Source organism: Aythya ferina, assembly GCF_964211825.1.
Source record: "Aythya ferina genome assembly, chromosome: 30".
In the NCBI taxonomy this organism is placed as follows: Eukaryota; Metazoa; Chordata; class Aves; order Anseriformes; family Anatidae; genus Aythya; species Aythya ferina.
The window spans coordinates 1926343-1938378 of record NC_140327.1 but is presented as its reverse complement, the minus strand read 5'-3'; the positions used below and the strand labels follow the sequence as shown (position 1 = coordinate 1938378).

The window sequence follows — 12036 nt, the reverse complement described above, 5'->3', positions numbered from 1 at the left end:
GGGCTGGGGTCCCCTCGTGATGGGGTCACGCGTGGGGCCGCGCCGGAGCCCCACTATCAGCGCTTCCCTGGTGGTCTAGTGGTTAGGATTCGGCGCTCTCACCGCCGCGGCCCGGGTTCGATTCCCGGTCAGGGAAACTCCTTTTCCCCCCACCCAAAATTACTTTTTTTTTTTTTTTTTCTTCTCCTGCTAACAACCACAATCTATTTATTTTATTTTATTATTTTATTTTATTTTATTTTATTTTATTTTATTTTATTTTATTTTATTTTATTTTATTTTATTTTATTTTATTTTATTTTATTTTATTATTTTATTTTATTCATTTCATTTCATTTCATTTCATTTTACTTCATTTTACTTCATTTTACTTCATTTTATTTTATTTCATTTTACTTCATTTTATTTTACTTCATTTTACTTCATTTTATTTTATTTCATTTCATTTCATTTCATTTTATTTTTCCTCAAATTCAACCCTAGAAGCACGCACTCACGCTCTCACATTCATGCTAAAAGCATCATGACCCCGCTGATTTTTCTTTCTAAGAATCACTGCTTTAATTGCCGTGTCTAATATCCCGACGAGGGCAGGGCCGGGCTGTCACCAGCGCTATCCTGGGGCAGTTTAGGGTGTTGTGACATTTTCCCTGCACATTCAGGGATTCAAATCATCGCAATTTATATAGAGTCAGGTGTATGTAAGCATCACCTTGCAGTAATGAGGATGGAAACTCCATCCTCAGTGGTGGAGTCACCATCCCTGGAGGTCTTTAAAAGATGTTTAGATGTAGAGTTTAGTGATATGGTTTAGTGGAGGACTTGTTAGTGTTAGGTCAGAGGTTGGACTTGATGATCTTGAGGTCTCTTCCGACCTAGAAATTCTCTGATTGTGTGAAACATTTATTTTTCTCATATAACACCTACAGACTCAAGTAATGAGTCAACTACTCACTAATAGTCAACTACTCACTAATGAAATTATGAACCTCATGATAAAAAAGAAATAAAAAACCACTCAGACACCACCAAATGCTGCCAAGATTGTGCTTTATTGCAATGCTGGTTTTAATATTTCCTTCTTTGCAGTCCTTCCACCATACGCTGGTGGTCGCACAGATCTTGCCAGCAGCTTTTCAGGTTTTCGCTCCCTCTCCTTGGGCCTTTGGATCTTGCTCCCGAGGGGTTCGAGGAGGGGTTCGAGGAGGGAGGGCCTCGCTTTTAGTGCCCGCTTCGCGCGGCCACGCTGCTCGGCTGCCTGAACCTCTTCGGCATCACGCGGCGGAGGGCGGCTTGGACGTGCGAGGGGCCGGCGACGGGATGGCGGCTCTCCCTCCTCAGCCGGTCGGCCTCCTTCGAAACCTGCTGGTAGACGTCGTGCAGGAAGCTCACCATCAGCCCCTTGGCCTCTCGGGACAGGAGCTTGCTGTCTCGCTTTATCTGGCCGAGCGCCTTGGCGCCGAGGGGGTTGAAGGGGCCTTTGGTGGCCGCTTTCTTCTGCGGCTCCGTGGGTTTTCGCTTCGCCTTCCCGCGGGCCTTCCTGGGCTTGGATGGAGGTCTCCTGGCATGACCCTTCGGCCTCCTCCTTTGCTGGGGTTGCCTCCTCCTTTGGGATTGCTTTCTTCCCCTGGCGGACACCATGGCTCAACCCTGCCCTGCCTGGACCCCTCGAACCTGCAACTGCCTCGGTCCAGCCCCTTTTAAGCAAATTAGGGACAGGACCGAACCCCCCCATTGGCCCAGAGAACAATGCCCCCAACGCTTCACAATGGAATGATGCAGGTCACTGCCCCCCCCGGCCCCCCAGGTATACTGGGACCCCAAAAGACTTAAAGCCCCCCCGTGTCCCCCACCCCTTTGACCCCACCGTGATGTTAAACCCCAATAACGGCACAAATCGCGGCATAAATCTTCCACTTCACAAAAAATGAGCATTTCTTTTCGGGGCGGGGGCAGGAAGATCAACCCCATCCCCAAAAGCTTGCTCCATCCACGCCAGGGGAGGTTTCTGGCTGAGCAGGAAACAAAGGAAAATAAAATCCTTTGGAAGAACATCTCTCCTTGGCTCAAACCGCCAGCAAATCTGCCTGCCAGCTGCGAGATGATGACTAATTACTTAATGAGTCCACCCAGATCCACCTTTGGTGGTTTCACAGCAATGGCCAGCTAAGCTCCGGGGCTAGCTGAGCCTTATTAAATCAGGGAGATCGCTCGAGCGATTGCTGTCACGAGCAAAACAGACTCAGCAGAAGGCTGATGAATGGAATTTATTGCCCGCTAATAACAGGCTGCAGCAGTGGGAACTCAAAGCACACCAAAACCAACTTCTGCCCCATCCGCCCTCTTCTGCCTGCTCCCAAAACCTTGCCACCTAAACCCAATAAAGTCCCCAGGTTTCTCCTCTCCAGCACAGCTCTTTTTTTTTCATACCCATGTGGAAATGCACACGCTCATCACCTCCATTTTCTCAAATGCTCAAATCCCCCTGCGTGCTATGTCCTGTACCAGCTCCAAACCCTCCAAACCCTGATTTTCTCCCCCTAAAAACCAACACTGTTAAAACCATAAGGCAATTATTTGGAATAATTTAATTATTTCTTCACCCTACTCAATGCTCTGAGTATTTGATGCTCCTCCAGCACCTACAAATTGCATTTCAACCCTGAAAAAAAAGTCCTTAAAATATATCCGCTCGTCCCAGTCCTGTTTGCTGACCCGGAGCAATAACTCAGTATAAATTCTTGCTCACAAAAGGGAGAAATTAGCATGAGACAGATGCCAGCAAAGAGCTGGAGGGGAAAATAAATGGGTATAAAACATAAATGGGCAGTGCCAGGATGGATACACGGTCCGAAGATCCAGACTCGAGGCTCTGACTGGCCTTCCCTGGGGATTTCTGCTCTGGGAATGGATTCACGGATGCCAATCCTACTTCTCATGCACCTTTTCTCACCTTTGGCCATGGATGGGAAATCCCCATCATAAAGCAGGGAGCTGGTGTTTGCAGGAAATCCCCCCCCAAGCTTAATCAATCTTTTGGGGGTCGTAAATGTAGAATATGCTCCCTGGGCACAAAATAATGTGCTTTTCCCATATGTCCCATGAACCCACAGCACGAGCAGCTCCAGCATCACAGCCCTTAGGGTCTCTGCTCATCCCCTCCTGCAGCCTGGCTGGTTAAAACAATTCTTCTCCCTTCTAATTTATCCAAATTTTCCTTGCGATCCTTTATTTCCTTCCTATGGACTACATACCCAGAGCTGCAATGGGGGGGGAGAGAGCAAAGCCAAGGCAAGCAGTTGCATGAGATAATGAAGCAATTTGAAATTTCATTTTTTTTAAGCAAAGTTCTCCGCTTTGCACCATTCCCCTGAATTCTTACTCAATGTCTCACGACAAAGAGGTTGCTGTAATAAGGAAGAAACCCACTGACACCCGGGCCCAAGTAATGGACACTTTTTATCCCCATCCTATCCTGGGTTGTCTTTCTTCTGTCTGTCCCTCCCCAATCCTCAAGTTTCAGGTGGAAGCTGGATTTCCAGTAATCCTCAGGGAAGCAGGAACATGGGAGGAACTCCTTGTGCAATTAATAGCGAGCTGCTTATCCCCAGACAATCAAACCTGTTATTTGAGGCCCATCATAAAGCGACTTGCTAGGACATGCGCTAAGCTCTGCCTTATCGAAACAAACCACCCTCGAAAATCTGTCAGTCCTGGGAACACGGGGAAGTGCTGGTTTCGTCACGTTGTTCTCAGATCACTCAAGAAGCGGTTGCGTCATTTAGCAGACGCCTCGTGTTGTGGGCTGCCATCATAGGTGCCAGCAGGTGTCAAGAAAACAGCCCGTGGATTGCAAGCGGGAAAAACAAAAAAAAAAGGACAAAATAAGCTGTGGTTTGTAATAATTAGTAGTAATAATAATAATAACAATAACAACAACAACAACAATAATAATGACATCAATAATAATAATCAATAATAATAATAAATAATGATAATAATAATAAATAATGCCTTTGATTTGGGTTTAACATTTGGAAGAGGAAAGCGGGTGGATTTTCTTAAATGGGGATGTGCTCTGGGCCAAAAAGCCCAAAGAAGCAAGAAATGGAATAGAAAAGCATGCAATTCTTTCATTTTTCTTAGAAGGGAATTAGCCGTGGACATTCCTCATCCAGTTTTAATGGGAAAAAAAGGGAACTCATGGACGTAAAGTTGGATGCAAAGAATTAATTTGGAGTCTTGCCTTGATGTGCCAGCAGGCAGAGCTGTGTGTCGGAATTTTGTTAAAAAACACCATTTTGGGGGCATAGCCAAGGTCTGAGGCTGTATTAAAAGCACCATGGACTTCATTGGCAATCCCAGAAGTGACACTGAGGGTATGGTGTTGGGGAAGATTAAATCTCCATGATGGGACAGGAAGAAGAAAGAGCACCAGGAGATATCCAGCTTGTCACAACAATGACTTTTGCTGGGAAAAGCCCACACCCTGACTTCTTCCAGGAAGACCCTTTGAGCACAGCGTTGCAAAACTCTTGTAGCTACGTGACAAGCTCGTACGAAGCGAGAGAACTCATAGATACAAATCTCTTCTCTAATTCCTGCTGCATGACAAAGATCGCACCCTGGGCATCAACTCATGAAGACCTCAACACAAGAAGGACATGGACCTGTTAGAGTGGGTCCAGAAGAGGTCGTGGGGATGATCAGAGGGCTGGAGCACTTCTCTTTTGAAGAAAAGCTGAGAAATTTGGGGTCATTTATCCCTGAGAAGAGAGCAGCCTTCCTATAGCTAAAGGGGAGCAACAGGAGGGAGTCTTCAGGAAGCGTGATGACAAGGAGTAATGGCTTTAAACAAAAAAAGGGTGGATTTAGCTAAGATATGAGGAAGAAATTCTTTACTCAGAGGGTGATGAGGCACTGGAACAGCTTGTCCAGAAACGCTGTTGGATGTCCCGTCATTGGAAGAGTTCAAGGCCAGGTTGGATGGGGCTTGGAGCAACCTGGTCCAGTAGAAGGTGTCCTTGACCATGGCTTTAAGTTCCCTTTGTACCCAAATCATTCCCCATTTCTCCACTCTATGCTTAAGGAATTTTACTGGTACTGGTCCCAGAACCCCTGCAAGCTCATCCAGTGGGATCATAATTTAATACTTCCCCCAAATTTGACTTCATGATATGGAAAGTCCACTCAACACCCACCCCTGATCCATGTTTTACCCCACGGATCCACAATTTACTCTTCTGAGGCTGTATTTAGAGCTGGAGTAATGACCAATGTAACAGCACAAGTGAGCACCAGCACCAGAGCCCCAACCCCCTTACCACAATTCTTCAAAATTCCACTTAAACCTCAGAAAAACCTGCAATATTGCTGAGCTTTGGGTGGGAAAATGCGTGGTGATGAGGTCAGCTCGGTGCAAGAGACTCCAACTGTTGCAATCAAGGAAGAAAAAAAAAAAAAAAAAAAAAAAAGCAGTACTGAAAGAAGCCAGAAAGAGGACCAGACAAAGCCACACCTAGCTCTCAGCCTCCCTGCCTCAATGGCCAGGGAAATACACTCGAAAATCTGAAACCCAGACTTTTAATGGCAGGAGGGAATGATTTACTGTCACTACTGTCACTTCTGCTTGGTTGCATGGGGTTGCTCCAGCACGAGGAGAACCGAAAGCACTTCAGAAGACAAATGGGAGGTTTTTAACATGAAAAAAAACACTAAGATGACTCAATCGCTATCAAGGATTGCAGGGCTCTTCCAGCAAAGCCCTTTTCCAAGGAAGTCCCAGCAAAGGCGATTGCTTCTGCCCAGTGCTGAGCTCACCCCAAGGGCCACAAGACTGGGAAGTACCAGTTCTGGGTTTTGTTTCTGGAACTGAATCAGCAAATGGCCCCACTGACTGGAAAAGGCAGACGTTAGGCATAAGACGAAGGAAAAGACCAAGTTTGTAGGGCAAAAGTAGTCTGCTGTGGGTTTATTATCGTTATTTTTAAGATTTCCAGTCAAGGTGCCAAGATTGGAGTCCATCCATACCAGGATGTGATGAACCAGCCAAGGGACCTTTCTTCAGGCTGGTTTATGGGGTTATGGTCTCTTAGCTACACAAAGTTCTTGATTATGGGAAAAAATAATACCATTACAACTCGGTGTTTTTACCATTTCAGGCATCTCTTGGTTCCCTCTATGGCCAGGATCAACACAACTAAAATTATGCAATAATTAAGACTGAATTGTTGAACCGCCACCTGGAAATGCCACCAGAAAGGATATTTTGGATGCTACCTTGCGGGTCTCCATGCGGCGAGAGATGAATTGATAATATCGACGTATATTTTAAGGGGGCTGCGGTGTAGGGGAAGAAAACCCAAGCCAGATGTTTTCCCAGTAGGAAGCTCTCTGTTCATCACAGAGAAGGGTGCGGTCACCCTTTGTCTGTTCTGACGATCACAACGAGCACAACGCTTCCCATAATGTCCCGTAAATTGATGGCTCATGACCAAAGAGGTGGCAACAGCAGGGAGTAAAAAAAAAAAATAAAAAAAAAAATACATACAGGGGAACTGAGTGTACATGCAATTGCTTCTTCCCCTTCTTATGACATACCACACTTTGCTCTCTTCCGGGGTGAACTGATTGGCAGAGTTGATTTTTTTTTTTTTTTTTGAGCCACCGCCGCCGTGTTACCTCTTTTTTTTTTTTTTTTTTTTTTTTAAGCCGGGGTATAAAATGAAAATAATCTCAGCGGAAGGCTTGCCTTCCTCCAGGAACCATGGCTGGGACGGGTGAGTGATTCTCCTCTGGACTTTGGGGGTGTCGTGCTGCTTTCTCCTGCTTGCCTTTTGTCTTCGGTGGCTGGGTTTGCCTACGTCTCCTGGGTGCCTTTTGTGTCACATCCTGAGGGCACCAGCCTCAAATCTCCATTTCTCCAGCAAAAGTATTTCACGATCCTGTGCAACTTGCTCTGGCAGTGAGAGATCTCCCTCGCAAATGGGACTGGGATGTGCCCAGGTGCGTAGGGAGCAATGGAAACCCATCTGCAAGCTCAGCTTCCCCTAGGGACCTTCTTGGAGGACACCTCCTTGCATCACATTTGCAGTTTCTCCAGCTCCAGCCCCACCGTAAGGGCTGGTGGAAGGTGAAAATCCAGCAGATGGTTCCAAGAGCTCGCCCCAACACGCTTGCCATCCTCCCACGGGGACCCCAATCTCTGTCCAGAGGATCTCCTTTGCCTTCTGCATCAGCCAGGGCTGGTTGGGGTGGTCTTGTTGGGTGGGATGGAGGCAATAAAACCAATTACTTGCTCTTTGCTGCTACACAGCCCACCAAAACCACAACTCAAAGCAACATCCCTGGTCCTCAAGGCTGCTCAGGGCAGGGGCAGTGTTGGATCAAGACGGTTAACGCAATTTTCTTAGCACGATACCTCTTCCAGCCATGCTTTAGGACAGCAGACCTGTTGATAAACGGCCTAAACACAGCAGGAGCTTTTTATTTCTTTATTTTACGGCCACAATCAGCATCTTCAGGGAGGTGGATCGGCACTATGGGCTGTAGAAAGTCCTACTTCCAACAGCTCTGAGGCTCATTTGCAGCAGCTACATTTTGACCCAGATTGTTGGCAGAGCTGGGGCTGATCCAACAAAAGCAGCGATTCCAACAGGGATTTTCCCTGTGAATAAGAATTACTCAAGGTGTGGTTTCAAAAGCTTTTTTTTTTTTTTTTTTTTTTTTTTTTTTTGTCTCCCTCCCTTCCTCTTTTTCCCTGGAAGGAAACTAGCAAGAGCTGGGGGAAGGAAAAAGAAAACGAAAGTTCTCCTGTAGTTATTTTTGAGACTAGAAACAACAAAAATTAGAAAGAATCAGCGCGGTTTCTGGTCACCAAGCTTCCTTTCCCATCACCTGTCATCATCTATTTAATATAGATAATCTCTTCCTATATCTAATGTAATAGTGTGGTGGAGGGAGAAGACAATATTAAAATTGTGATGTCATGGAGACAAGGGACAGTGCAGTCGGCACAACAATATATTTTTTAAAAACTTCATTAAATTCCTTGCACACATGTGACGTTAAATTACCATTCCTCATTACGGAGCCTTTCGAGCTTATTGAAAAAAAAAGTCAAACTCATTTTGGAAACTCGCTACAACAGTTACACAAGCAGAACATATGAAATAAAATCTCTCTGGGCTTGCTTTTTTTCCTTGAAACAAAATTTGCATTCACTGGCCCTGCTAGACATCTGGCTGTGGTCGTGAGAGCCTTGCTGATGCCAGTGGATTTCACAATCGTGCAAGCGGATTTGAAAAATGATTTGCTGCTCATTCTTCTTTGGGGTTTGGGCACCGGTTTGTGCTGCCGCCTCCCTCCCTGGCTCTCAGGAATGAACTTGCATGCTGATTGCCGAGCGTTTTCGCTGCATTATTTTCCTCTCTTCTTTTCTTCCTTCCCTAGTTCTCTTCCAAATCCTCCTGCTCGTGGGGCTCGTGAGCGCCAAGAGGTTTTCGTGTTTCCCTGAGTATTGCCTTAATGATGGAGACTACGAGGAGCTACTGGATATAGTCAGGCATGGGCTGGGACCTGCAACTAAACCAGCAAATGTGGTCATCATCGGTGCAGGAATAAGCGGGCTCACGGCAGCGAAGCTGCTCCGAGATGCTGGTCACAAGGTGAGCGGTTGCACATTTTGTTTTCCTACCGTAAGGAATTCCCAGCCCGGAGAATGAAATAAATTTATTTTCAAGGGGAATAAATGCAGGAATGGATGAGGTGGTGGGGGAAGGAAGGAAAAATGAGCAGGCTCCAGGAATTTCGCTTGATTCAGGAGTGATTTTCAAAACTACAAGCAAGGACAAGAGGTGATGTGGGGGGAAAGGGAAGGTATACGCAAAGCAGCTCATTCAGATGTTCCCCCAAATGAATGTAAGCAGCAAAAAGTAAAGAGATTGTGCCTGTTGGGTGCTTTTTCTCTGTTTCTGAGGGTTTTGGAGGTGGGAAAGACACGAAGCTGCCTTTCCCTGGCTGTTTTCCAAACCCTTCCAGCACATGGAGCAGCTGAACCAACGCTAGGACTCTTTCAGCAGAGAGTGGGTGCACAAATGTGACGCAGAAGTTAGGGACTGTGCTGTAGGATCAGCATTTTGGATCTACAGAGAGCTCTTTTGTCATTTGGAGGGGACCTATCCTGCTCCATGGGGCACACAGGCTGCTTGCAACGATGCCTGTGAGCTTGCTTTGTTTGCATAAAATCCCTGAAAGCTGAAAACCTGCAACCTCCACCCCAAATTGCTTTTCAGGTTACCATTTTGGAAACCAGCAGTCGGGTCGGGGGGAGGATCAGGACCTACCGAGAGGAGGGACAGGACTGGTACGTGGAGCTGGGAGCCATGCGCCTGCCAGGCAAGCACAGGTAAGGTGGTGTCCTCCTTCTCTGCCCCAAAAAGAGGAGAAATGAGGCTGGGGATGGGGATGAGGATGAGGCTGAGGATTTGTGCTTGGAAATGGATGGAGAAGAGCAGGAGGAAAAAGTTATTTCCCCCATCTCTCCCCTAGAGCTTAGCAGCTGCATAAAAATGGCCAAAAAAAACCACGTGGCTACCTGTGTTTGGTAATTTTGACAATTATCAGAGCTGATAATGCCTATCTTCAATTACAAATGAACACATGGGCTTCCCCATAGTCGATGAGAAAGTTTCCTTTCCAGGTTTTTAATGCTTCAGTGGCAGGGTTTGGGTGTTTGCAAGCACCTCCCTATTCCTCTGCTCTTTCCTAGGCTGGTCCGTGAATTTATTAGGCAGTTCGACCTGGAGCTAAACCCATTCATCCAGACAGACGACAACACCTGGTACTTTGTGAACGGCATTCGGGCGAGAACTGGGGAAGTGGATAGAAACCCTGACATCCTAAACTACACGCTGCATCCCTCGGAGAGGGGCAAAAGTGCCAGCCAGCTTTATAGGGAGGCACTACATAAGGTACGTGGCCCCGTGGAAGGGATTGCACCAGCACCCATCCCTCTGGGTTACAGTGTACCCTCACCTGCCATCATATTTGGGGAAGATTAGGGTCTTTTTGGAACGAAAAGCAGAAAGAATCGAGGCTAGCTGAATGCGGAGTCTTTTCATACGCCTTCATTTCTCTGGGATGAATTCACCAGGAGTTGGAGGAAATAGAAAATGCCACACCAAGGGATAAATTCCTAAAAGGTGAGGAATCTGCTAGCTCTAGCTCAGCCCCAGGGTTCCCAAATCCCTAGGGCTGAATGTCCCAGATGAATCCTACCAGAACAGAGCAGGGGGCAACACTTTTGGAAATGTGCTTTCTCTCACAAGTATATCAATATTTCCTCTTCAGGCTTTCAGAGAGTTCCAGACTATGGACTGCAAGGAATATCTGAAAAAATACGACTCCTTCTCCACCAAGGTCAGTGGCTTGAGAATAAATTTAATTTCCCTGCTGGTGATAAAACTTCTTGAAGAAGTCTGAAGTGCTCTAGTCCCTTTCTCTGTCAACACTTCTAAGTGTTTTTTTCCTAACCAATTCTGCCTTCTGCTTAAAAAAAAAAAAAAAAAAATAGAAAGAAAAAGCAATCATGACTTGGAAGGAGTAGTTAGAGCTCTCTTATTTTCAAAGAGAGAAGCTCCTCTCTCCTCATGTTCCTCCATCATGTGTTTTGTAATCAGATGGAGCATCAAGCAGCAGGGCATGAATTTTGCCTTGGGGCTTATAGGGGATACACGCACTGCCTGAGATAATAACATCAGGCCCTCTTTTCTTTCTGGCCTTTTTAGGAATATTTGATCAAAGTAGGAAAACTGAGCCGAGGAGCTGTTCAGATGATCGGTGACCTGTTGAATGAGGACTCTGGATTTTATCTGTCTTTCCTTGCCTCGCTGTGGGATTTTGATATCTTCTCTGATGAGGAAAGGTAAGATATCTCTTATAGGAAATGCTATTTTGTGCTGGTCCACAGAAAGCCACTGGAAGAGGAAACTTCAGTGACTTTTAGACATGTGATGGGGAATCCTAACTCCAAGCTTTGTTATTACTTCTAGAAGAAGTCAGGTTTTACATTTACTGAAACCCAACCTCTTTTCCTCACCTCCCTCTTCTTCCTTTCAGCTTTGACGAAATCACGGGGGGTTTTGACCAACTGCCCAAAGCCTTCCACAAAGCTCTGCCGGATGTCATCAAATTCAACTGCACGGTGGAGAAAATCATAACGAAGGGAGGCAAAGTTCGGGTGTTTTACCGTGCTCCAGACACCTTGGTCTCGAGTAAAGCAACCGCAGATTACGTCCTCGTCACTTCATCCGCCAAAGCCACCAGGCACATCAAATTCCTCCCACCACTCTCTTCTCCCAAAACCCATGCCCTCCGCTCCATCCACTATGCAAGTGCCTCCAAAATAGCGTTGGCTTGCACCGAGAAGTTCTGGGAGAAGGACGGCATTCGAGGAGGGCACTCCATCACCGACCGCCCTTCCAGGTTCATCTACTACCCCAGCCACAACTTCCCCAGTGGCGTGGGGGTGATCCTGGCCTCCTACACCTGGAACGATGACTCTCAGTTCTTCCTGCCCCTCACGGATGAAAAATGCCTGGACTTGGTGTTCCAGGACCTGGCGGACATCCACCGGGTGAGCAAGGAGTACCTGCAGTACACCTGCGACCGGTACGTGATAAAGAAGTGGCAGCTGGACAAGCACTCGCAGGGGGCGTTTGCGGCCTTCACCCCGTACCAGTTCACTGATTTCTCTCAAGCTCTCTTTGAGCACGAGGGCAGGGTGCACTTTGCAGGAGAGCACACTGCCCAGCCTCATGCTTGGATCGACACCTCCATGAAGGCCGCCGTGAGGGCCGCGAGCAACATCCATGATGACAGTGAGGCCCGGACGCTCATCGAAAACGAGGAGCTGCTGGAAGATGAGGAAAACGAGGAGCTGCTGGAGGATTTCCTGGAGAAGGATGAGCTCTGAGAAGGTCCCGACCTTACTAGATGCCACCAGCAGGCTTTGAATTCACTCTTGGTGGCACAAAC

General features: G+C 46.8%; 1 protein-coding gene and 1 long non-coding RNA gene across 3 annotated transcripts in view; one reads left to right on the top strand and one right to left on the bottom strand.

The window, feature by feature from the left end:
- The first annotated feature begins 6711 nt into the window (after positions 1-6711).
- The window catches only part of IL4I1 (interleukin 4 induced 1), a 5589-nt gene continuing 264 nt past the window's right edge, over positions 6712-12036 (top strand). Inside the window, exons 1-7 of one of the 2 annotated variants that reach the window (XM_084501080.1) lie at positions 6712-6779; positions 8452-8666; positions 9294-9406; positions 9770-9971; positions 10351-10419; positions 10788-10924; positions 11119-12036. The exon at positions 11119-12036 is cut by the window's right edge and continues 264 nt beyond it. In XM_084501080.1, the coding sequence (XP_084357206.1) occupies positions 6767-6779; positions 8452-8666; positions 9294-9406; positions 9770-9971; positions 10351-10419; positions 10788-10924; positions 11119-11974 (1605 nt within the window). In that variant the 5' untranslated portion in view covers positions 6712-6766 and the 3' untranslated portion in view covers positions 11975-12036. Of the gene's footprint in view, positions 6780-7724; positions 8667-9293; positions 9407-9769; positions 9972-10350; positions 10420-10787; positions 10925-11118 lie in introns of those variants that run through there. The other variant, XM_084501079.1, reaches the window with a different exon arrangement.
- LOC311425389 overlaps positions 11137-12036 on the bottom strand; it is a 2434-nt gene continuing 1534 nt past the window's right edge. Inside the window, exon 2 of the long non-coding RNA XR_014686308.1 lies at positions 11137-12036. This exon is cut by the window's right edge and continues 52 nt beyond it. This is a non-coding gene — a long non-coding RNA (uncharacterized lncRNA).